The following is a 24456-nucleotide window of genomic DNA, read 5'->3' as shown; positions in this document are numbered from 1 at the left end:
CCTTCTCCCTTCGGCCCTGGAGCTGACCGAGCTCCCCCTGCCCTGGGGTCCTCACTTTGTTCTCAGCTCTTCCTTGGTGTCCAGAGACATCCTGCGATGTCCAAGAGCTAGAACCTCTTGTCTCTGGCCTCCATGAGGCCCAGAGACCCTGGACTGCTCCCTCTCTACCCACTCAGACTGGTGTTCCGTGGCTTCCCACAACCAGACACCCACCCAGGCCATGTAGAGAGCAGGCAGCAGTGCCCTGCCCAGAGCGTCGGAGCTCTGGCGGGACATGGGTTCTCTCTCACCCCCTTTATTTCCCTGCCGGACACTCCACATTCATTTGAACCAGCCCTTTTATTTTACAAATATATGCCCTTTAATAATGATTCCTGGAACATGTTGGGGATGGAACCCAGTGTCTCCTTCATGTTACGCAAGTACTCTTAAGCTGAGCTGTACTCTGTCTGCATCAAAAGCTTTTGATTTTTCTGTGGCTGACTAGGCCTAAGTCATACTTGTAACTTTAATTTTTTTTCAAAGCCTATTTTTAATGATGGTTCTTAAATGCTTCAACCTCCCTTGTAGCTCAACACCCACCAGGGGCAGTGGGAAAGAAAGAAGTGGGGGAGGGAAGTAGACCTGTTTAGAAAGGTTCTTTGGAGCAACTGCCAGCTGTGTTGTCTGGAAATCAGCAGTTCAGCTCCTTCCACTCACCAACACCTCATGGATTCCAGCAGTCCAGGTCAGTAGAGTCAGGTTAGCTAACGTGAATCAGCAGCAGTGACACCAGGCCTCAGCCTCAGCTTGAGTCAGTAGGAGGGACCTGGAGTGACACCAGGAAAAGTTCTCTGTGGTGCCCCTCTCAGAGAAGTGAAGATCAGCGAAGATGAGGCACACAAGCATTGCACAGCTAGCTGTACCAGCAAGCCAAGCTCGGTCTCCATCACTCTGTAGAGTCCTATTTATACCCTCCAAATATCACGTGTCCTCTGCATGTCTGTCTCGACTGACATCACTCTGCCAATCAGCCTAGGTTCTTGGAAGGGGCAACAAACTGCAGCACACCACCAGAAGTTTTTGGGTTTCTCTCTATGGCGTCCCCACAAATGCAGCTCAACTACACAATGTAAGGCAGCCCAATACATGTGTGTCGTTAGCAGAGAATCCTTCATCACGTGTCCTTTCACATGCTTGCTTTAGCAGAACATCCGTTCACCTGTGTCTACTTTAGTGAAGCATTCCCTCACAACTCTACCTAAATCTTTCACCTGTGTCCAGTTCAGGAGAACACTCCTTCACATGTTTGCCCCAACCAAACACCACCCTACACAATGGACTTACCCCTCTATGTGATAGTCGTTTCCTCCATGTATCCTGCTCCCGTTCAGCTGAGTTTGCTTTTCCTTCACCCCCATCTCATATTTCAAAGTGAAATCAAGTCTTAACCCTACAACAGTCTTTCCTTGTGCCAGATTTCGTGGGTAATGTTCATGGATGCTACAGGAACCAACCAGGAAGCCTTGGGTTCTGTCCAAACAAAACAGAGATGAGGGCTGGGTTTAAACCGCTTAAGTCGGACCTAAGGATGCCTGCCACAAATCCTAGTGCTCAAGAGACAGAGGTGGGAGGAGCAGGAGTTAAAGGTCATCCTTCAATCCATAGTGAGTTCAAGGCCTGCCTGAGCTACATGGGGACCTGTCTCAAACAAAAGAGGGTTGTGGAGAGGAGAGAAGAAAGGAGAGGGGGGAAAAAACAGAGAAATTCAGTCAATCCTGTTAATTCTCCGCTTCTGAAGTCAGGCTGGGAGACAGCGATTAACTTTGGAAATTCCTCCCCCTACTGGTTGCCTCAAGTCCTGTCTATTTTACACAAGGCAGCAGGCCATATAGTTTGAATGTGACATGTTTTTTTTTTCAGAGTTAACAAAAAGCCTGCTATAAATGAGGACGCAAATATCAATCACCTCAAGTTCCCATAATCAAGAAATCTATAATAAAGAAAAATATTATTAATTATTATCATTTTTATTATATGAAATTCTTACAGTAATGGATATGTTTCTTAATGCTGCTTAGTGAGAGACTCCTGGAGAAAGAAACGCCTGGTACAGCATTTCACCCAAGTTTAGTTACACAGGAAAAAAAAAATGCTTCTGTTACATATTTTCCCACAAATTAGTATGGAAATCAAATTATTTTTAAATTAAATATTTTATTCAGTGCACTGGGCATCTTATTTCTTAAATGTCATTGATAAGTATTACTCAAATAGAATAATAAATTTAAAAATTAGATTATCCCACTAAAACTATAGTCAAAGAACAGGTGTTTGGCTACCCACGTGTCTAGAATGTTCTTTTGCTTTGTCTTTGCTTTTGTTTGCTTTTTCGTTTGGTTTGGTTTGTTTTTTTAGAACAGGGTTTCTCTTTGTGTGGCCCTAGGTGTCCTGGAACTCATTCTGTAGATCAGGCTGTCCTCGAACTCACAGAGGCCCTCCTGCCTCTACTTCCAGGATTCTGGGATTAAAACTATGCTCCACCACCACCCAGCTAGAATGTTTAAGTCCTATCAAAGCATGAATTCCAAGATGTGTAAAAAATTAATTATCTATTTTCCTAGTCATGGTACCTCATGCTTGTGCTCCTAACATTCTGGAGGTGGAGGCAAGGGGTTAGAAGGCTAAGCTACACCGCAAGACCCTATTGAAAATAATCTCAAAAGAGACTTTAAAAGAAAAGAATAACCAAAAGACTGCACACCAAGGGAAACTGAGGTGACCCCATTTCACAGCTTTCGTAATGGCCATCATCCGTGCTGGGACCCAGACTTGAGTGCCCAAGCGAGACAAGGCTTCTCCCTGAGGCTGCTTCTCCCAGCGTCTCCTAGCTGCAAAGATTCTGCTCTACAGAAAGCTCAGCTTTTCTCTCAGCCTTTCGCTAGCCAATATCCCCTCGACTTAAGTCCCATTAGAATTCCTTCCGACTCCCTGTTATGGAAGGTTATGGGCTCTTGGTTGGCGGCTGACTGGCACTGACACCCATGTAGTCTGCGTTCCACAAGTAACTGAATGTTGCATGTTTACCAGACACTATCCTAACATTGCCCACTGCTCATTTGGGTTACTGAGTCTCTTGCTATAATCACCTCTTCTGAAAAAAACAACAACAACTTGTGATATTAAGAAGTGGACAATGGGGCTGGAGAGAAGTCTGTGCAGTTTAAGAGCACTCAGTGCACTTGTGGAGGACTGGGGTTCAATTCTCAAGCACCCACATAGTATCCACCCTAACTTCAGTTCCAGAGCATCTGATGCAGATTCTGACCTCGGGGAGCACCAGGCATACATGAGGTGCACAGACATACTCCCAGGTAAGATACTGATACACACACTACTTTACTTTGTGTGTGGCTCTTTTGCCTGGATGGTACTCTATGCCCTCCTCCTCTATCACTCTGCCTTATTCCTTTAAAGCAGGACCTCTCCCTCTCTCTCTCTCTCTCTCTCTCTCTCTCTCTCTCTCTCTCTCTCTCTCTCTCTCAACTTGGAACTTGTGTTTTAAGGGCTAGGCTGTAAATCAGCAAACCCTTTGTCTCCATCCCCCTCAGTGCTGGCTTACACCTGTGCTGAGACAACAACTCAGCTTATTATGCGGGTGCTGGATTCGAACTCCAGCCCTGAAGTCTGAGCAGCAAGCTCTCTGAATGGATGAGCCATGTCTCCAACCCTTCTGCATTACTTCTGACTTAAGGTATTTCATATTTAATTTCAGTCCAATCTCTTTGGGTACAGTGTGTTCTATTTGCTTTGCTACTTCTGGTTTTCCAAAATTTGGTTTCTAATTCTCTGATTATGTGGCTTCACTTCTAAGGGGGTTATTTATTTATTTTATATATGTGAGTACACTGTAGCTGTACTGATGGTTGTGACCCATCATGTAGTTGCTGGGAAATTAAATTCAGGACCTTTGCTTGCTCCAGTCTAAAGATTTATTCATTATTATAAACAAGTACACTGTAGCTGTCTTCAGACACTCCAGAAGAGGGCATCGAATCTCATTACAGATGGTTGTGAGCCACCATGTGGTTGCTGGGATTTGAACTCAGGGTTTTCAAAAGAGCAATCAGTGCTCTTAACCGCTGAGCCATCTCTCCAGCCGCTTAAAGTCTTTACTTTGCCACATACTACGGAAATACAAAGTCCATATCCCCAATAATCACCATATTTCACCCTCATTTTAGACATTTCTAAATCCACTCCTGCTGTTCCTGCCTCCCTACTGGAACGACTTCTAGTTTAAGTATTAAAATGTCTTAGTAGCTGAAGATATGGTTCAGTGATGCAGAATCTGTCTAGCAGTCTGGCAGAGATGGTTCAGTGGATAATTGCTACCTAATCCTGGAAACATGAGTTTGATGCCTGGAACCCAAAGGAAGGTAGAAGAAGAAAACAGACCCTACGAAGTTGTCCTCTGGCCTCCATGTATGCACCATAGAACGCGAATATCCATACACATACATCATATATGTACAATTATTATTATTATACAATTATTATTATACATTAAGCACAGTTACAACATTTTAAAAATTAATTTGCCTAGAAGGCATAAAGTACTGAATTTTATCTCTGGCATCAAAATAACAACAAAATCTTTCCTCAGAATTGATTTTGAACGCCGGGCGTGGTGGCACACGCCTTTAATCCCAGCACTCCGGAGGCAGAGGCAGGCAGATTTCTGAGTTCGAGGCTAGCCTGGTCTACAAAGTGAGTTCCAGGACAGCCAGGACTACACAGAGAAACCCTGTCTCAAAAAACCAAAAAAAACCAAAACAAAACAAAACAAAAAAACAAAGAATTGATTTTGAAACCAAGTTGTCCGAGGTGAACCATATGAAAGGAACACATGGGGGGCAAGAAGAAGGACCCTCCCTCTCCCCACTGAATTGTCATGTCTCTTGCTGTCAGAGACAAGAGTTTTGACCTAAATGTCTGAGGATTTCATTATACAAAAAGTGTACACAGCAAGTAAGCTATATTCAAGAGCTGTGTCACTAACCTTGTGTGTGTGTGTGTGTGTGTGTGTGTGTGTGTGTGTGTGTGTGTGAAGTCTCTGCAAGTTACCTGAGCTGGCTGTGAGTTTATGATCTCCTACCTCAGGCTCATGAGTAACTGGAAGTACATGCCTGTACTATCAGGCCTGGAATGATCTATGGATTTGACTTAGATATGTTTCTTTCTTATATAGAAGCCTGCTAGTACAGTCATAGGCCATTTTAAATTCTCACATAGGTATGAAACCTCTTTCCATAAGGAAATGAATATAACTGAAGGGCTCTCTAACAGGCCCAAGTGTTGTAAGCATGGCACCTGCAGGTCTTGCCCTCTCCCCTTCTCTCTCCTTTACTAAGCCGTTAGGTTACATTCGTAAAGATAGCCACCAAGGTCCATTCCCTTATTTGGCTACTTCTTTATGCCTGACTAAAACACCAAGGTCCAGCAATCAAAATTCATTATTCAGCTACACTGGCTGATGTGTCCATTCGGGACTTAACAACTCATCCTGGCACAGATTTCCCCCTTTCTCCTTAAAAAGATCACTCCTGCAGAGACATCTACTGCTGTCTTTGCCTGATCCAAAGACAACCCCAACCCCGCCCCTGCTTGTCCCCTCTGGGGTAATAAAAATCACCTTTGTCTTGAGAAGTTGGTGCCCCTTCAATAGCCCCACATTTTTCTCTCAACTTTATAGACCAAGTGCTTTACCAACTAATGTCAAATTCCCCAAGACACTCCCCAGCTGCTGCCGGTAAAGCCATTAGGTGCAGCATTCCTCCCTGAGTGGCCACACTTGTTCCCCATTGCCTGTCCTTTGTCCTGTGAATAAGCTAACTTTGACTCTTAACTCATTATGATTATTTTTTCACCACAGTTTAAGAATCTGGGTTGCCAAGGAGCTAAAGGGATCTGCAACCCTATTGTTGGAACAACATGATGTACTAACCAGAACCCCGGAGCTCTTGTCTCTAGCTGCATATGTATCGAAAGATGGCCTAGTCGGCCATCACTGGAAAGAGAGGCCCATTGGACTTGCAAACTTTATATGCCCCAATATAGGGGAATGCCAGGGCCAAAAGAATGGGAATGGGTGGGTAGGGAAGTGGGGAGCGCTATGGGGGACTTTTGGGATAGCATTGGAAATGTAACTGAGGAAAATATGTAATAAAAATATTAAAAATTAAAAAAAAAAAGAATCTGGGTTGCAGCCTGGCCGTGGTGGCACGTGCCTTTAATGAGTGTCTCCCAGCACTCAGGAGACAGAGACAGGAAGATCTCTGTGAGTTTGAGGCCAGCCTGGTCTGCAGAATGAGTTGCAAGACAGCCAGAGCTACATGGAAAAACCCTGTCTCAAAAAATAAAAATAAAAAAGAAGGAAGGAGGGAAGGAAAGAAAGGGGAAGAGAGAAAAAGACAGGGAGAAAGGAAGAGAATGAATGAATGAATGAATGAATCTGGTCTGTACCTAAATAAAGGTCTCTGAAGCTGGGAAAGGAGTGCCGCAGGTTGCACAGCTGGTGGTGTTGAGCTATGTTTCCTGCTGCTAGTGTTGATCGTGAATAGGTGTTCAGGTGTTTCATGGAAGACTTTCCCTTGAAGCAGATGAATTCCTTAAAGGCCAAAGTGATGTCTTTTCTGTCTCCCAGAGAAAAGACAGGATTGACTCTCGGCATCACTGTCATGTTCAAGCCATTAGGTGCGGCATGCTGTGGTGAACACCAGGACCAAAAGCAAGTTGGGGAAGAGTTTATTTGGCTTCCAATTCTACATTGTAGTCCATCACTGAGGGAAGTCAGGACAGGAACTCAAATGGGCAGGAACCTGGAGGCAGGACCTGATGCACACCCCATGGCTTGTCTTCCTTCTTATAGAACCCAGAATAGCAGCCTGCAATTGTACCACCCACAGTGGGCCAGGCCCTTCCACATCAATCACTAGTTTAAAATGCTCTACAGGTTTGCCTACAGCCCAATCTTACAGGGGCATTTTCTCAATTGGGGTTGCCTCCTCTCAAATGACTCTAGCCTCTATCAAGTTGACGTAAAATTAGCCAGCACAATAATCGTTCAATATTCTCATAGTATTTGGCTCTTGTAGATTCCTTATATGGCCCTGGGAATTCAAAGTCACACAACTACCCCTAACTGGGCTTATTAACATAGCAAAGTGTATTAAGGTTATCAGTATCTGGGAGGCTGCATATAGATGAAAAGAACACGAAACCATACACAGACTAAGGTGCTAAGCAAGAAACAGATACTGTGCTTGGAGGAGTGGAAATTCTGGTGAGTCAGATGCAGTTTCACAAGGGACAATCATGTCCTAACCCCACAGGATCTTCTCTAGGGACCTTGGTAATGGAGTTCATTAGAATTCTCAAGAGTGGTGGCGAATGCCTCACAGACGTAAGCTTAAATGGGTGCGTTCACAGTGTCCAGGACCACGTCCTCCGCATCTCACACGTGGTTGTGCGATGCCGCGACGCGTTACGTTAACGAATATGCCACAATTTATGATTAAAACGTACCACAGAGGACCCCCGAGAAACGTCGCGTAGCCCAGGAACCAACGCACAAAGCACCACCAACTGCCCGCCCGGCTCCCCAAGCCCAGCGCGCCGGAGAGGTGGGGTTTCCGCTTCCGGAGGCGGATTGTTGACGCCCGCTGCTGCTGTGGTGGCGAGCGAGCGAGCGGTTGGGGAGGGGCCGCCGAGGGCGGGCGACGGCGCCGTGACAGGCAGCGCGGAGGGGGCCTCCGGGGCGACAATGGCAGAGGGGCCCGAGGAAGCCCGGAGCCGCCCTCCGGGGCAGGATGGCGGTGGCGGGGACCACGAGCCGGTCCCTTCCGAGCCAGGCTCTCCCACCGCCACCGTCGCCGCCGCCGCCGCCGCCGCCGCCCCCGGGTCCCCTGCCCTCGCGAGCGTCGCCTCGGCCGTGTCGGAGCCCGAGCCGCAGTGCGAGCTCCGCAAGCGCCGGGAGACGGGCGCGGAGCCTCCGGAGGCCGGAGGCTGCGAGGCGTCCGACGGCCCGGGGCGGCTGAGTGCGCGCGAGTACTCGCGGCAGGTGCACGAATGGCTGTGGCAGTCCTACTGCGGCTACCTGACCTGGCACAGCGGCCTGGCCTCTCTGCCCGCCTACTGCGGCCCGCCACCACCCGCCGCCACCGCCCCGCAGCCCGCCGTCCCCTTGCCGTCGTCCCAGCCGACGCCGTCGTCCCCGCCGCCGCCGCCGCCGCAGCTGGCGTACTACAACCCCTTCTACTTCCTGAGCGCTGCGGGGCCCGGGCCGGGGGCGGCCACGGGCGGCGCCACCCCGACGGCTGTCGCGGGCCTCACGGCCCGGGTCCCGCACGTGCAGCCATTGGCCCGGGCGGCCCCCGGGACCAGGGTGGGTTCTGCAGCCCCTGCGCGGACGGCCAGCGACACCGGGCGGCAGGCAGGTGAGATAGGGGTTGGCGGTGGGGGTTGGGGGGTAGGATGGAGGAGGGATAGAGTAGAGGTCCTTTAAAAAAAAAAAAAAAAAATCCCTGCCATCCTACCACTAACATTTTGGAAGGATCTCACCCTGTGGTGTAGGCTAACACAGTATGTAGGCCAGGCTAGCCTCAAACTTGCAATAAGACAGGTCTGTGCTAGCCAGAGGGGTCTCTTAAAGGATCTTTGGGCAAGTATGCTCGCTCCTGAAATATGTAACCGGGGAGCTGCTACTACCATTGATAGTTCCCACATACATCAGCTATGGTTTGCCCAGGCCCTAAATTCTAAAACGTACTATGAAGCAATGTTGATTGTCCTTACCTTAAGACCTGGCACGCCTAGTAGCTTCCCTTACTCCTGACACTAGCCCTTCTTGTGTGTAGAGATGTATGCTTATCAAACCATCCTCTTGGTCATCTCCAGGCTCTGGACAGATCCAAAGCTAGCCTTGGGTGGCAAGCCCACTGTTGGGAGGCTCGAGATTAGAATACTAGAAATCACCAAGACTTGAGCCGTGTAAATACAGTGGAACTGAAAGGTGATTGACATGATTACAAAATGAGTCTAGAGAGCTTTGACTGGGCTCAAGCCTATTGATCATGAATATCATCTAGTAAATGATGTGTAGTAACTAGTCTTAGCAAACCGTAGGAAAGTTTGCAGCCAGTCTTCTGAGTCTGGGGCCGGAATGCTGGGATTACTCCCCGAATGCTGGGAGTACTGGCATAGCTCACCATGTCCAGCTCATTATTAGATATTTTAGAAACACGATCTCTTGATGGGATCATTGCCGTTGGCTGATGCAAAGCTATAATCTTAAAAAATTTAGTTGGACCTTGACTTTACTTTGCCTATTTATCTGGCTTGGTTCTTAAACTTGTGTAACTCATTTTTTTTCTCTTCTTCCCAATTTCCAGGTAGAGAGTATGTCATTCCATCCTTGGCCCACAGATTTATGGCAGAGATGGTGGATTTCTTTATTCTCTTCTTTATAAAAGCAACCATTGTCTTGAGCATCATGCATCTCAGTGGAATAAAGTAAGTTAAGAACAGTCAGAAAATTCTGGAGCTGTCATTTAGGGATCTTGTTTTGTAAATTCTGTACATGCTCATGAGTAACTCTGGGTAATGAATGGATGCCCAAGACCAAGATTTCTCTATGAAATCTTTACCAGTTCTATTTGTTTCCCTATTAGTTGTTTTTAAGTGTGTTTATATGTAGCCAAGAGGTCTACTTTGGGTATCTTCTAATCTCTCCTATATTTTTTTGAGGTGGGGTCTCTCACTTGACTTGGGGCTTGTCATCTCAGCTGGACCAACTGGCCAGCAAGTCCCTAAGATCACTGGTCCTCCCTCTCAGTGCTACATAGGTATATAGGTGTCCTGGGTTTTAGGTGGATTCTGGGGACGCACTCAGGTCCTGACACTTTATCCACTTAGCTATTACCACAAGCCCCTTGCTGGTTTTAAGAAAGAAACAAAGAACCTCAGTATGTTGTTTAAAATCTAAGGGAAAAAGGGAAAAGGAGGGAGTCTTTGGTGGCATGCTCCTTTAATTCCAGCACTCAGGAGGCAGAGGCAGGCAGATCTCCGTGAGTTCAAGGCCAGCCAGAGTTAAATCCTATCTCAAAAAAAAAAAAAGATTTTAATAGGTAAAGCAGCCTTCAGACCTGGCTTGTTTTTATTAACCATTCTCTTGGGCCAGGAGTGTCTTAGTTTCCTTCTTATTGGCCTATGAAGGCTCTGCCATGAAAGCACAAAGGGGCTGGTCGGTGTTCAGTGGTTAAGAGTGCTCACTGCTTGTCCCGAGGCTCCAAGTTCAGTTTCCATTTCAGGCAGCTCATCACTGCCTCTAACTCCAGCTCCAGCCTCATGTGTACACATGGCATACATTTGTATACACACACACACAATTTCAGAGCACAAAGAGCTTGTGGTAGGTAGTTATCAATTTCAGTGGGGTTGCTTTCAGTTGAGCAGATTCAATGCAAAGTATGGCATTTACTTGAGAAACTCAAGTTTTAGGATAATGCCTGTTCCCAATTGCTAAGCATTTTCTATGAGACACTTATTTACATTTATGAGACGATGTCAGAATTGAAAAGAAGATAGAAAAGTCAAGATACAAAGTGGTGTTAAACCTTGGGCCCCCGACAGGTGTTGGGTAGCTCCTGCCTGTCCCCCAACACTGCCTTTATTACTATTGTTTACGTTTATTTGGAGGGCAGAAGAAGGTTGCAGAGCTTAACCTCTCCAGCCTTAACTAACATGCTGCTGGAGTTTTTACCGACAAGATAAAGTCTCAATTTCATCACATGGCTTAACATGTCCACATTCTCCCCAGTCTCCTCACACTGTGAAATTGAGTCCTATCACTTGTTCCAAGGCTTTCTCTCCTGCCTGGAGCTTCTTCCTGCTTCTTAGTCTGGCTGGCTTCTCTTCATTCTTTGTATTGTATTGTGCACTTAGAAATGTCATTTCTGAGAAGACTGGTCTGTTTTCTGTGGTGCTCTGGTTGGCATCCCAGTTTATTTTTGTTCTATTTCCCTTGCTTGGTTAGAATCTCAGTGAAAGCTGAGACTTTTAGTATCCCCTTGCTGTGCCAGTCTGCCCTCTGATTGATAAATACCATGATCAAAAGCAACTTTGAAAGGAAAGGGTTTATTCCATTTTACAGCTTGTAGTCCATCACTGAGGGAAGTCAGGGCAGGAACCTGGAGACAGGAACTGATTCGGAGGCCATGGAAAAATGCTGCTTTTGCTTTTCTTATAGCACCCAGGACCACCAGCGCAGGGACAGCACCACCTACAGTGTGCTAGGCCCTTCCCACATCCATCATTAATCAAGAAAATGTCACATAGACTTGCTACAGGCCAATCTGATGGAGGCATTTTCATAACTGAGGTTTCCCAATTAAGTTTGAGTTTACAAACCAGTCACTGTCCTATCATCAGGGCTGGCATCTTATTTGCTCTGCAGTGCTCTACCACTGAGGTACAAACTACCCCACAATCGCAACCATGCTTTTGCTTTAATTTACTTAGATATTTGTTATTTTTTTGAATAAAGTAATGGGTATTTTATGCACTTTGTTGGTGAGAACCTAATAGCATAGAATTTCACTTAAATTTTATGACCTAATTATGGGAAAATGGTACAAAACTGACTTAGGAACTAATTCCTTCTAACCCCAAACCCTTCTTTTTATGCAGGGACATCTCTAAGTTTGCCATGCACTATATAATAGAAGAGATTGATGAAGACACATCAATGGAAGACCTGCAGAAAATGATGATTGTGGCGCTTATATACAGGTTGTTAGTTTGTTTCTATGAGGTAAGCCACTGACTGGAGCAAGTAACCGTTTTAATGGTATTTTAAATTATCTACTAGGAAAAAAAATGACAATTTACAAATTTTTTAAATATTTGTCATTGAGTTTTCGTAATTTTTAAAATTAACACTTTCAAGTAAAAAAAAAAAACCCTAAATACTAAATTTTGGAAAAAAGATGCCTTGTTATACATTTCAGTTTTAGAAATAACATTTCATTCATAAGCAGATTTTAGTTCAGAGATATACATATTACGGACGTGTGTGTGTGTGTATCAAACATGCCAGTCATCTTTCCACAGTCTCTGGAGTTCCGAGATGGCATGTGCTAAGCCAGCTTAAATGGATTAAGTTTCTAGTATTCTATGTAATTAGCACATCCAATGTACCTGTTTGGCTTGAAATTTACTTGTGTATGCCAGGCTGTAATCCCAAATACTGGAACTAAAAAAAAAAGATGTGTGCCTCCATACTTGGCCCTCCAACATGTCATTCTTATAAAGCATGAAGTAACTTATTAGAAAAATTAGTAAATTGTTTTCCAATTATCCTTTTTTCCTTAGATAATTTGCATTTGGGGAGCGGGGGGAGCTACCCCAGGAAAGTTCCTGCTAGGGCTTCGAGTTGTGACATGTGATACATCAGTACTCATTGCTCCAAGTCGGGTTTTAGTGATTCCTTCCTCAAATGTCAGCATCACAACGTAAGTCCTGTGCTTAGCTTAATCTACTTTATACTTGCAAAACAATTACAGTTGTCACCTTCTGCTGCATGCTGTTTGTGGAAGTGAACTGATTTCCTTTGCATTCTTGGGCTCAGAATGAGTCCTGTATTAAGTGGCACAGGATTATGTTCAATATGCCCAAGATTGCAGGTCTGATACAGTGTTTTAAAATACTCTTTTTCTTCATCATAGCATACACTGTAATCATATCAACTTAGATGAAAGTTTATGAGCCTGCTTTTCCCTTGTTACCTTTGACAAACATTTTCAAAATTTTTATGAAGTATGTTAGAATGATAAGATATTTGGGTGTTCTCAGTGCTCTGCCTAGCTTTATTCTCTGGCACTGTGGACTAACTCCCTGGCCTCCAGCCAATACCCACAGTTGATTGCTGGTCTTCTCGGAGCTGGGAAGGCGGGTGAGCAGTGAGCAGCTGAGTCAAACAGGAATTAGCTATAAATGGTACAGGACCAACTCATTCAGGAGAAGGAAAGCAAGAAGCAGGCTAGATGTTGTGACATGCAGATTGCCTTACAACTTTGGTGTTTTAATTCTGGCTATTTCTTTTAATAAGTCAATAGTGGTTAGTGTTCATTGAGCATTTCTCAGAATCCAGGCACTTTAGTAACTTAACACAGCATTTTGATCTCATTTTCATAGTTGTGGATTCAGAGTCCACACAGCTAGCCACTGACAGGCAAGAATCTAACTACCCTAGTGTTAGGGTAGTTCTCGTGTTGAAAGCTTCTTAGGACTTCTTAGGACTTATTTTAATTACTGGAGCCCATACAGGAACTGATTGTTTCCAGTAAGATAGAAAGTAGGACTGCAGTAAGCATACTCAATTCAGAAGATTCTAGAAAACCCTGACTATGGAAAAGAAATGTTCTTTTCTTCTGACAAAATAGAAAGTACTGTTACACTGTTTCCTCATTGATGTTTTTAGATGTTCCTAACTGCTATGCATATCAAAGTTCTAGTCTTGTATGTAGCTTTCTTTAGAACAGGTAGTTCAACTATATTGTTTGAAAATGTCAGGAGCCGGGCGTGGTGGTGCACACCTTTAATCCCAGCACATGGGAGGCATAGGCAGGTGGATTTCTGAGTTCGAGGCCAGCCTGGTCTACAGAGTGAGTTCCAGGACAGCCAGAGCTATACAGAGAAACCCTGTCTCAGAAAAAACAAAACAAAAAAAAAGAAAGAAAGAAAATGTCAGGAAAGATTTAACCATGTTCTGCATGCTGTAAACGTGGACAATCTACCTAGTCAACCATGACTGACACAGCCTGACTTCCTACTTCTGCTTGTTTCCTTTAGGTCCACCATACGAGCTTTGATCAAGAATTTTTCTATTGCTTCTTTTTTCCCTGCTTTCATCACACTGCTGTTTTTTCAGCATAATCGAACAGCCTATGACATTGTAGCAGGAACCATTGTGGTAAAGAGAAATGGGGTCAGATGATGCCCAGAACCCTGAATTCCACTCTTAGGAATAATGACAAGACTAAATTATGTATCAAGGCCATCATTATCTATGGGTTACATTAATTGATGATTTAAAAATTAAAGCAGTCATTCCGGTGTGATGCAGGGGTCTGTTCTCAAAGTGTTGACTGTACTTGAATGCCAAGGAACTTCTCCAGAAGGAAAAACTATTAAATTTAAGTGTTAAAATATTTATAGGACAACAAAGCAAATTTCATAATTGATATAGGCAAATACATACTTTAACATTTAAATTTGCTGGAAGCATTTTCAGCTTTAAATTCTCTAAATCAAACTTTATAAAGTTTTATTTTGGCTTATCCTAGACTGATTGAGAAATATCCAATTGTGTTTTATAAACACCTACAGAACTCCCACAACTCTTCTTATGGAAGCTGCTTTTTGTGAGCATTGAGAAAGCATCAACTCAACAACCCACTTACTCCATGGCAGGTGTTGGGAGAAAAGGGCTAGTGAGGAAGGCCTGAGAGTCCCCTCACCCCACACTTGCAGGGTAGTCTAGAGCTCGCTGCAGTAGTGGTGGGATGTTTCAGCTTCTTACTGCTTATGTATTTGGAGGCAAGATTTTCATGATGATGAAAATGTACTGAGCATATCATTGATATTTTTAAAAGGTAAGTTAGTTGCCTTCTGAAGGGACTTGGGGTGGGAGTGGGGATTGGAGTAGGGATTTCCATTGTAAATTCAATTTAGAATTCATGTGCCCAAAAATCCAACTATAAATATGCAGGAGGAATATCCAAACATTCCCAGTATGTGCTCTCCAGTGTTCTGAATGTACCTGTAGATTCTATTTATGTACAGTAAATTCCTAAGGCACTGTGTATTCTATACAGTTCCAAAACTATCAAAACATCAAGGTGTTAGAGTGTATTTTGTGAATAACTTAAATACTAGCCGCCTGTGAAATATTAGCAGTTTTCCTATTATGAATTGTTCTCTCTAAAGCAAGGCAGCATATAATCTTCGGAGTTTATTCTAGTTTCTTTAAGCTCATTTTGGCCTGTTAGAGATGACATTTGGAGGGGGGGTGGGGATGTTAAAGCAAAACTTTGTGTATTGTCATTGTACTTTGCTCTGTTAGTGAAACATTGGATTTATGTCTGTGTGCTTTTGTTGTGTCACAGTTAGCTAGCTGTACCAAAATGTTAGTTTAAAACTTTACTTCTTACTCATTCTTGTGTAGGATTTTCCCGAGAAACACTAAATCATATTGCACAAGAGAGCAATCTTGACATTTAAAACTGTGAAAATGCATTTAATGTCTACAGATACTTTAAGACTCTCCTAAGAGCTCATTGTTCATCAACCATGGTTTCTCAGAATAATTTTATTTAAATTAAATACAACTTCACAGGAAGTCTTATTTGTCAAAAGCAGTACATAGAGCATGTGCTTGTGGCTCTGGCAAGATTTTAAAGCTCTTCAAACTCACTCTTCAAACACTACAAATCGGGAAGCTTGGTGTGGACAATGGCCATTGATGAGAGAATTCAAGTTGAAATGCACTTCACCCACACAACTCTGGAGTATTTGATTATTGTTTCTACTGCGAGTATTGAGGTCTTCATTGAGAATATTTTTATTTATACGGTAAATTAGTTAAAATTTGTTATAGTTTAAATACCAGTTAACTAGACAAGTTCTTTAGATCCAGCTGTGAATTCAAGTTGTGCCATATAGGATGTAAGATAAAAAGTATTACTTTGCCTCCACAATAGAACCTCAATCAGTTATAAGGAGAAAAGGGAATCTGGCACATTTTTCCATGCCGAAGCTGTATCCTAAAGGGGCAAAATGAAGTTCAAAAATGAAGATCTTTAGTGAGCATGCCCTAAGCCTTGGGACTGGAGTCTTGTTGCTGCATTGCCATTCAGGCTAACCAACTGGCAAGTGATTTAGGCAGTGAGAAAGTCTCAGTACTCATCACTAGGAATGTTCTACTCTCGGTAACAGCATGATGACAAACCTTACTGAGTATTCGTGACTATAAACATGTGCCACTTTTGACAGTGTTCATTGCCTGACTCTGCCTACCTAATTTACCTAATTGCCCAAGCCTCAAAATTGAGTCTTCAAAGGACCTTTAAAAGCATTTTAACTTTAAATGAACATGTTCACATCAATGATTGTTTCATTTAAACACCTGTTTCTGGCAAAGGGAAGTAGTTCTGAAGGAAGATGGGGTATTAAGCTTTCTCATCTCTTTGAGGACGGTTTCTAGATTAACAGTATTCCTAAACAAGTACTGGTTCTGCTCCTTGCCATCCACCATCCACATAACCAAAGACCAAAGTCCTTCCTCGTGCCTGGGTGAAGTTCCTCATTTTGGCTGGTATGTGTAGATTTCCTTGTAGTTCACTATAGTAGGGCTTACCCTGGAAACAGTATCTACTGGCCCACCTATAAATAAAACAGCATTCTATTTTTAATATTTGTATGTCACCAGTTTGTATTTTGTGTCTCAATAAATACTTATGTCAATGTCAACAGTGTTGTCTGTGCCTATTTCTACAGCTACAGCAGTGTATTAAACCATGTTCTTTAACAGGGCTGGAGCTGTGGTTCAGTGATAATACCTTGCCTAGCATATGTAAAACCCTGTATATCCAAATACCTAAGTACAAGTTACCTGCACATGAGCTCAGCTTCATGTTAAACCAGTCCACAGTGGACTGCCTTTCCTCAAGGGCAGTTATCTGACTCTGGTAATGTTAACTGTGTAAAGCCAGAACTCAGGAGGCTGACAGAGGAATATTGCTGCAAATTTAATGCCAACCTAGACTACAGTATAAGATCCTATCTTTAGGAATTAAACCGTGTGTATGCAAACTGTATTTAATACAGCCTGACCTGAGTGCTGCTCTGAACAATTTAATAGTCTAAGCCAAGCTACCAACTACATATTTGGGGACAGTGGATTTTAGAGGAATAAAAGTCAAAGTGGAAGTGAATACCACTCCATATTACAAAGAAATGAGGGTTATGACTACTTGGTCATATATTTGCTATCTATAAGACCTACAACATCCTTATTTCTCACTGTTACTACTATAGCAAATTAGTTTCCATTAAACAAGCTACCATGTATAAGATTTCTGCTGAATCACTTCTTGGTGTTTATATCAAGTGTAGCATCAGTTCTTACCCTCAATAATTTCAATTGAATTTCAAGTTTTATACGAGTCCTGGGAAGCATATGCTAACTATGAAAACACTTTCTTCCTAGGCTAAATCTTTACTGTTAAAAATCAGTTTAACTTCAGGTGGTACAATGATATTTATATTCATAACTTTCATCATTTGCAACAACAAAAAAGACCTTTAGCTGTCTGAATTATACTTTTCCCTTAAGGCCTGATACTGTAATCACTACAACCAACCTAGCACTTAATGCTTAAGATGACAACCAGACCTGACAGCATTAAGTGACTTGAGGCACCTTTAAAGATACAGTCTTGAGTGCTATCCAAAACCAGTCTGTCAGTCTCTGGGTATATGTCCTAGAACATACATTTATACATTCCATTAGTAAGCACTCAAGCCCACTCAATCCAATGTAGAGTTAGTTACCTCTGCTGGGCTTGAGGAAGGACAGACCAAGATATGGGGCTGCCACCATGACCGGAAAGCCACACACACCTAGCAAGGAAGCTAGAAGTGTGCCCAAGAATCAAGTCTCAAAATCTGAATAGTCTTACAGACTCTAGAGAACCAAAAGGTCACCAATTTTAATATGAACCAGCACTAGTTATAACTGTAGTAACCTACTCTAAACAAAGGAATACTAAAGTGAAGCAAAATTATTTTCTACAGTTTACAGAAAAGGCATATGTTCTATTAAGCCCCAACTATTTGGACATAGAAAATGGTGAAGGACTGGCCGACAAGGTGGGGGTTTCCAGCATTTGATACCAGCATTCACCAGACTCCAAACAGGTCAGGTATTAAATAAAATATTAGAAACATAAAAAGCTCTGCCCTCAGATCAATGTAATGATAGCCTAAGATAGTAAGAAAAATATCTTTTCATAAGAACAAAGCTTTAGAAATTCTCCATGTAAATTCAACCAGCCTGTAGTTGGCAAACAAAACAAAAAATCCCACTGACAAATGCCAATCCTAATTAAGGACAAAAGTATAAAGTACTGCTCCAAGTTCTTTCCTGGACCTTAAGTGAGCTAAAAGTCTAATCATACAAATAACATAGTAAAAGGCCCATTAATTCTATAAACTGTTGGAGTGCCTGAGGCATATTATCTCCAAGAATGTGAGCAATAAACATTGTCTAGGCATCTAGCAAGGAAGCTAGAAGTACAAACAGAAAGGGTTGTACGTTTATTTTCAAAATTTAATGAGAAAATATACGTGCAAATTAAGTAAAGACAGCAGCAGGCAGAAAGGAGGGGATCTTCTGTGTTCTGCAAACTCCAATAACTATTGGGCCTTACCTGGTACATACCCTTTGGAGTTTCTAATCAACCACCCTTCCCATTAATATTGTGTGCCTTCACTATGAAAACTGTTAACAAAACTTGCTTCATAAAGTTTTATTGATGGCATTTATCCCATGGTTTAACATGTTAATTATACTGTAATAAACATGGCTTTAATATTAAACTTTTTCCTTATTATCCAAAGTCACCACAGTCCATTTCAGTAAATATAAAAATATATGCTTAATACTTTGTACAATACTGGTTTTTGGTCCAAACAAAACTGGATCAGAAAAGCCAATAAATTCAACTTTAAGAATCCCCAATTTTTTTTAAAGATTTCCAAATGGATTTAGGCAACTTTGAATAATGGGATTTACATAATAAAATCTGAGACAAGACTAAACAAACAACAAAAATATGTCTAACATAAAATTAAAATTTCAAGTTCACAGATTTATGTTATGCCAAAAAGGTACAGAAACAAAATTGTATTTACAGAAGTCTCATAATAAAATAATGAAAAAGGCAAGACAGTTGATAGAATGAAAATATAGAAATAGCATATACTTATTAAGTGAAGAATGAACTAGATCTAACAAGTCCTTAGGATGGACCATTCTTTAATCAGGTTTTCTCTATCAGAATTTTTCTGTGCACAATACATCCCACTTACTCACTTCACACATACACCACCACAAACTCCGCATAGAAATCATTCATTTCAACGTCCTCTAATCTATACAGGATTCTAATCTATACAGAATTCCCCAGATATAATTACAAGTTCAACACGCTCCATTAACGCTTTATCAATGCACATAGCGGTGCAGACAGGTTCTATACAAAGCCATTCACCGTGCAGGCTCTATTCCTGGGTACAGCCAGACTATGCCAATCAGTGAATAATGTGCTGGATCATAAAATGCTTCTGCTGAAGAATCAGCCAGTCACCAGTCTAGCTATTATTTTCAAAAAGAATGGGTTATGGGGACGGGACTTCCATAAAGAAAAAAAAGGGGACAATTCCAAAATTAAAGAAGTCCTTAGGCAGATCTGACTTCAGATAAGCCCAGCATGTAGTACAATCCAGTATCTGAAAGCAGGGCACCAGCTGTTGATAAAACTGTTGGGTATAACACCTTTGTGACCTTTATTTCCTGCGTCTAACAGCAGTCTTTATCTTGCGACCAGAAACTGAAGTTCCGGAAGAAGAGAACATATTTTTCCCATTTGACCTGTGAAAAAATAAAAGCATTACAATGTGACACAATGCCCAAGACAGAGGACTCATACCATTTAAAATGACCTACAATGAAGTGGAGAGGACAGTGAGGAAAATGTTACTATAACTTGCTGCTTTTGTTTCAGATTATAATATAATCCCCCCTATTTACAATGTTATAAACTGATACTGGGTATCACTATTATCCAAACTATATTACTGCATCCTGATTTAATTTTAGAAACAGACAGATACACACCTTTACCAATGTAAATTCTCAATGAAATAATCTTACCCCACTGTAAATGATGCTGGAGACTGGCTGAATGAAAAGACCCCTGAACCTGAGGGCTGGGCTGAGGCTGCAGGCGTGCTGGGACTTGCACCAAATGTGAACACTCCTGATGGATTATTGTTTGTGAAGTTGAAATTTGTAGTGCTGCTACCAAATTGGAAAACCGAACCTATACAAATTAAGCAGAAAATATCCCATTAATGACACAAAATGTTGTTTAGGATTGACTCTGACCTGGACATATTAAACGTGGGTAGAAGACCTTGGCCAGGCATGGAGGAGCACACCTCTAGTCCCAGCACTCAGGATGCAGAGAGTAAAGAATCTCTCTGAGTTCCTGGCCAGTCTATGTCTACAGACCATTTCAGGCTAGCCAGAGCTGCCACAAAACAGGAGAAAGTTTGGAGTATACATGGCTAAATACAAACACAAGACTAGAAAATAAACCTTACAAACCAATAATGAAACAAAACTAAGGAACAAAATACTTAAAAAATAATTCAATAAGGAAAATGCATAGTATCCAAATAGAATTGTCATCCAGCAGTGACAGCATGTGGTGTATACCAGCAAGAGAAGTTTGTAATAAATAACTTCTAAAAAGTGAGGGTATACCTTTCCCTTCAGTGATCCCACAGCAGAATACATGACCAAGAGAAAAACAATTACCCTCCCAAAGATCACTCAACTCAGTAACATGCAAGACAGCATTTCCAAACAGCCAAAACTAACTTAAATACAAGCAAATGGATAGGCTGCCATTCAGTGACTCACTATGTGCAGTGACAAAAACATAAGCAGGGTTATAACAGCAAGAGCCTACTTATGTTAAGTATCACGCAAAACTTTATTTTCTAGAGGTATCAGTAAACATTAGAGTTCAATAGACAGAACAGTGGAACCCCAAAGAGAGAACAAAGAGCACTGTGATGAGAATGGTGGGCCTCTGATCACGTACAGCCTCCAGCTGTCTGTACACACCCAAGCTTCCACTCCGAGTTTTGTGATCTTTTCATGAGTCCATAATTCTACTAGAATAGTCAATTCTAAGAGAACACAGTACTAAAATATAGTTCTATCAGTTGCATTTCAAGTCATAACACCTTTTTATAAGATATACAGAGAGGGAAGACTAGCAGCATTATCCAAGTGCTGTGAGAACTCAGCAGAGTCTAACTTCCCAAAGGGAAGAAAAAATTAAAAAAACCCACTCCACAGCAGCCTAGAGTGAAACGGGGTTGATCACAACCCATACATAAATCAGAGTAAGAAACATTTTAAATATAGTTTAAAGCCATCAAATAAAGTTGACTAAAACTCTGTAACGTTTATACGTAAATGTGAAACACCACAATTCATTGTTAAGTAAAAAACATTAAAAATTAAAACACACACATAGTTTCAAAGTACAAAGAAAAAACACTATTGTAAGACACCAGACTGTAAGTATAGATACAAACTTACTGGCATTAGCTGTCCCAGAGCCAAATGCAGACTGACTAGGCTGCTGTCCAAACACAGGAGGTTGGCTACTGCTTGACACTGTCCCAAATGTAGGTGGTGGTACAGGCTGAGAACCAGCAGAAAATAACGCTGTTGAAGACGAGATAGAGCCAAAGCTTGGAGGGTTAGGCTGGCTGGCACCTTGACTTTGTCCAAATGTTGGAGTCTGGTTAGCACCAAATGCTGGACTGGCAGATGGTGCTGAATGTCCAGTGCCAAATACAAAGGAGGATCCTGGAGGCCAAGAAATAGTTAAATCAACGTCAAGGTTTATATATAGTAATATAACCCTTGAGAAAGGTTTGTAAATCCACTTTCACACTCTTACCTTGATTACAATTAGATTAGAACAATGAATGACACTGTTTATTAAACGTACACTGACACAACCCTTTGCAAGCAACAATCATTTACTAGTAAGAGGGCTGTGCTCAGACAAGGTCTTATAGTATTCCTGGGGCTGGCCCGGAACTGAGTAGCTTAGGCTCAACAATTTTTTCTATAATGGTGTATCTCAAAGACTTGCTATGAGTCACTGTATAAACACACATCCCATACAACCACTATTACTATCTGGACACTTATAAATTTGACTTTTCAAAGAGGCAACTTGGAAATGTTATATATTCTTCCTAAAATCAGAAAATACTGTTCTTAAGAATTAGATCTATTCCACCTGAAGTAAAGTGCCCATTTCTCCACAGGTAAGACCTTAGACCTTACATGAATTGGAGGCACACTGCAGCTGGCAATTCAGCAAAACCAATCCAACTACAAACCCCATTTTTCTCTCCTAGCACAAAAGTACCTGAAGAGCTTGACGTGGTTGTAGCCCCAAAAGTGAACCCAGAAGATACAGTACTACTACTACTGGCTCCTGTTCCAAATACAAACGGAGAGGCAGCTGAGGCAGTGCTGGACGTGGTGGCTGGCTTGCTCTCTTGAGGAAATAGCAAAGACTGAGATGTACTGGATTCAGCAGCGTTACCGAAGGCAGAGCTGCTGACAGGATTGCTGGCCTGTCCAAACACAAAGGCTGCCACAGGTGGGTTGGAGGAAGAGGTGGAACTACCAAATATGCCACCACTGGATGAAGTGGCTGGTGCACTTGAACTAGAGGAACTGCTGTTCAAGAAGCTAAAAACTGGCTTTGCTGCACCTTGATCTGCAAAACAATGATTGAGAAACAAACATAAATCCTTAAGAAGGAACAAATCACCGAATATAGTCTCATCAAGTAAACATCAATTCTTTGAAATGTCAAAAGTACTTATCTTTTATGGTCTACGGATTTTCTCTTTACACAAAGACCCTTAGCATTCAAATAAAAAGTCCTGCTACTATGCGCATAAATTTAATGTAAAATACACTGCCTCACATCCAAATCTAACTTGGTATTATATTCAGAAACCAAATCAAATAAGTAGAAGCCGGGTACATTTGTACGTGTCTGTCTGTCTGTGCTGTGGTTTATGTCATATTACAATAGCAGCACCCTGACTTCAATTTATCCACATGAACAAATCAACAAAAATCTCATCATACTGACTGGACTTGAGTATTTGCTAACTCCTACTAATGATTAATACACAATGTCACCATGGTGGCACCCTAAATCTCCTAATCAATACGTATTTCCCTTCGTGGCCACTGTCATTATTATTAGACTGTGAATGATTAGTGCCTGCCTTTCTTCTCACATTCCTTGTGCATTTACTTTCCCCTACAAATTTCATAGGCAGCTTAGAGCCTGACAAACTCCACAAAAACTAATAACTGAAATGAAAGGAACAGAAGAAATGTTTTCCCCCAGGAATGAGTTTTTTTCTATGCTCTTATACTTATCACTGCAGCCATTATAAATTAGAAAGCTGGGCTAGTGAGATGGCTCAGAGGTTAAGCACAATGAATGCTCTTCCGATGGTCCTGAGTTCAAATCCCAGCAACCACATGGTGGTTCACAACCATTCGTAATGAGATCTGACACCCTATTCTGATGTGTCTAAAGACAGCTACAGTGTACTTAGACAGAATGAATCTTTGGGCCAGAGCAAGCGGAGCTGACCGGTGCAAGCAGAGGTCCTGAATTCAATTCCCAGCAACCACAATCATCTGTACAGCTTCAGTGTACTCATACATAAAATAAGTAAGTCTTAAAATTAGATAAATAATTAGAAAGCTTAGAAAACACAGGACTTGTTTATGCTTTAAAACTACTGATTGGTGACTTGAAGAAAAGCTTCTAATTGCTATGATAATCATTCATGAATTTATGCCACCTGAATCAAACTTCTACTTTCTCAGTATTTCAGCTCCGAAGCTACACACTAGACAAGATGGGTGACTGCTTTCTACAGGTGATAAGATTTCATGATCAAAGCTGGTTACAATATTTCATTTCTCCCCATCTCAAATAATAAGCAGTTTTAATTCTTTTTTTTTTTTTTGTAGGTTGTTTTCAAATTTACACGTAAACCTCGAATATGAAGAAACTACTCATGGTTATGTGAATTTCCCATTTGGGGGTTCCCTGAGTGCTTCAAAGGTGTTTAATAAAAAGGTGTCAAAGTTATAAACTTTGCATGTCTGAAAATAGCTACATTTGCTTTTATGTCTGATCAAATTTTTCTAGCTACAAAATGGTTCAAGATTATTCCATTTATGGGGCACGTTTGGTGCTGAGGATCAAACCCAGGGCTTTGCACAAGCCTTGCCGAATGTTTTCTCTATCACTGGATTAATGCCCAGCTCAGTCATTTTTATTTTGAAACCAGTGTCTTTTTAAATTTAATTTTTACCTGAATGTGTGTAGGAATCAAATACCCCTGGGGCTGGAATTATAGGCAGTTGTGAACCACGTAAAATAGGTGTTGGGACTCAAAACCTGTGTCCTCTTCAAAGAGCAGTATGCATAACTG

At 42.0% G+C, this 24456-nt stretch overlaps 2 protein-coding genes and 1 long non-coding RNA gene across 6 annotated transcripts in view; 1 reads left to right on the top strand and 2 right to left on the bottom strand.

The window, feature by feature from the left end:
• Positions 1-636: 636 nt before the first annotated feature.
• On the bottom strand, positions 637-7646 carry LOC147001012 (uncharacterized). The gene is made up of 3 exons (XR_015045434.1): positions 7567-7646; positions 1327-1512; positions 637-808 (listed from the first exon to the last, which is right to left on the bottom strand). It is a non-coding gene; the product is annotated as an uncharacterized LOC147001012 (long non-coding RNA).
• A 45-nt stretch (positions 7647-7691) lies between these two features.
• On the top strand, positions 7692-16513 carry Fam8a1 (family with sequence similarity 8 member A1). Of its 2 annotated transcripts, XM_085831125.1 has the most exons (5): positions 7692-8477; positions 9432-9552; positions 11728-11851; positions 12412-12551; positions 13891-16513. In XM_085831125.1, exons 1-5 carry the CDS (start codon positions 7805-7807, stop codon positions 14033-14035), a joined length of 1203 nt encoding a protein of 400 aa, XP_085687251.1. In that variant the 5' UTR covers positions 7692-7804; the 3' UTR covers positions 14036-16513. The 2 variants fall into 2 exon arrangements, with proteins under 2 accessions (XP_085687251.1, XP_085687252.1); XM_085831126.1 differs by lacking the exon at positions 12412-12551.
• Positions 16514-18404: 1891 nt separating this feature from the next.
• Nup153 (nucleoporin 153) overlaps positions 18405-24456 on the bottom strand; it is a 61528-nt gene continuing 55476 nt past the window's right edge. For all 3 annotated transcript variants that reach the window (XM_021180145.3, XM_021180144.3, XM_021180146.3), the window contains 4 exons: positions 22347-22703; positions 21500-21772; positions 20036-20204; positions 18405-19753 (listed from right to left, as the gene is read on the bottom strand). In XM_021180145.3, the coding sequence (XP_021035804.1) occupies positions 19669-19753; positions 20036-20204; positions 21500-21772; positions 22347-22703 (884 nt within the window). In that variant the 3' untranslated portion in view covers positions 18405-19668. The remainder of the gene's footprint in view (positions 19754-20035; positions 20205-21499; positions 21773-22346; positions 22704-24456) is intronic.

The sequence above is a fragment of the Mus caroli genome, unplaced genomic scaffold (genome assembly GCF_978045245.1).
Source record: "Mus caroli unplaced genomic scaffold, Mus_caroli_1 scaffold_15, whole genome shotgun sequence".
In the NCBI taxonomy this organism is placed as follows: Eukaryota; Metazoa; Chordata; class Mammalia; order Rodentia; family Muridae; genus Mus; species Mus caroli.
The sequence above is the reverse complement of the archived record's forward strand: the minus strand, read 5'-3'. Positions and strand labels throughout refer to the sequence as shown.

Bases quoted from the DNA above. Each gene is read 5' to 3' on its own strand.
- Fam8a1 (XM_085831125.1), top strand. From the start codon at position 7,805: ATGGCAGAGGGGCCCGAGGAAGCCCGGAGCCGCCCTCCGGGGCAGGAT. The intron at 9,553-11,727 runs GTAAGTTAAGAA...CTTTTTATGCAG, and splicing joins ATGCATCTCAGTGGAATAAA to GGACATCTCTAAGTTTGCCA. The intron at 11,852-12,411 runs GTAAGCCACTGA...TTTTTTCCTTAG, and splicing joins TGTTAGTTTGTTTCTATGAG to ATAATTTGCATTTGGGGAGC.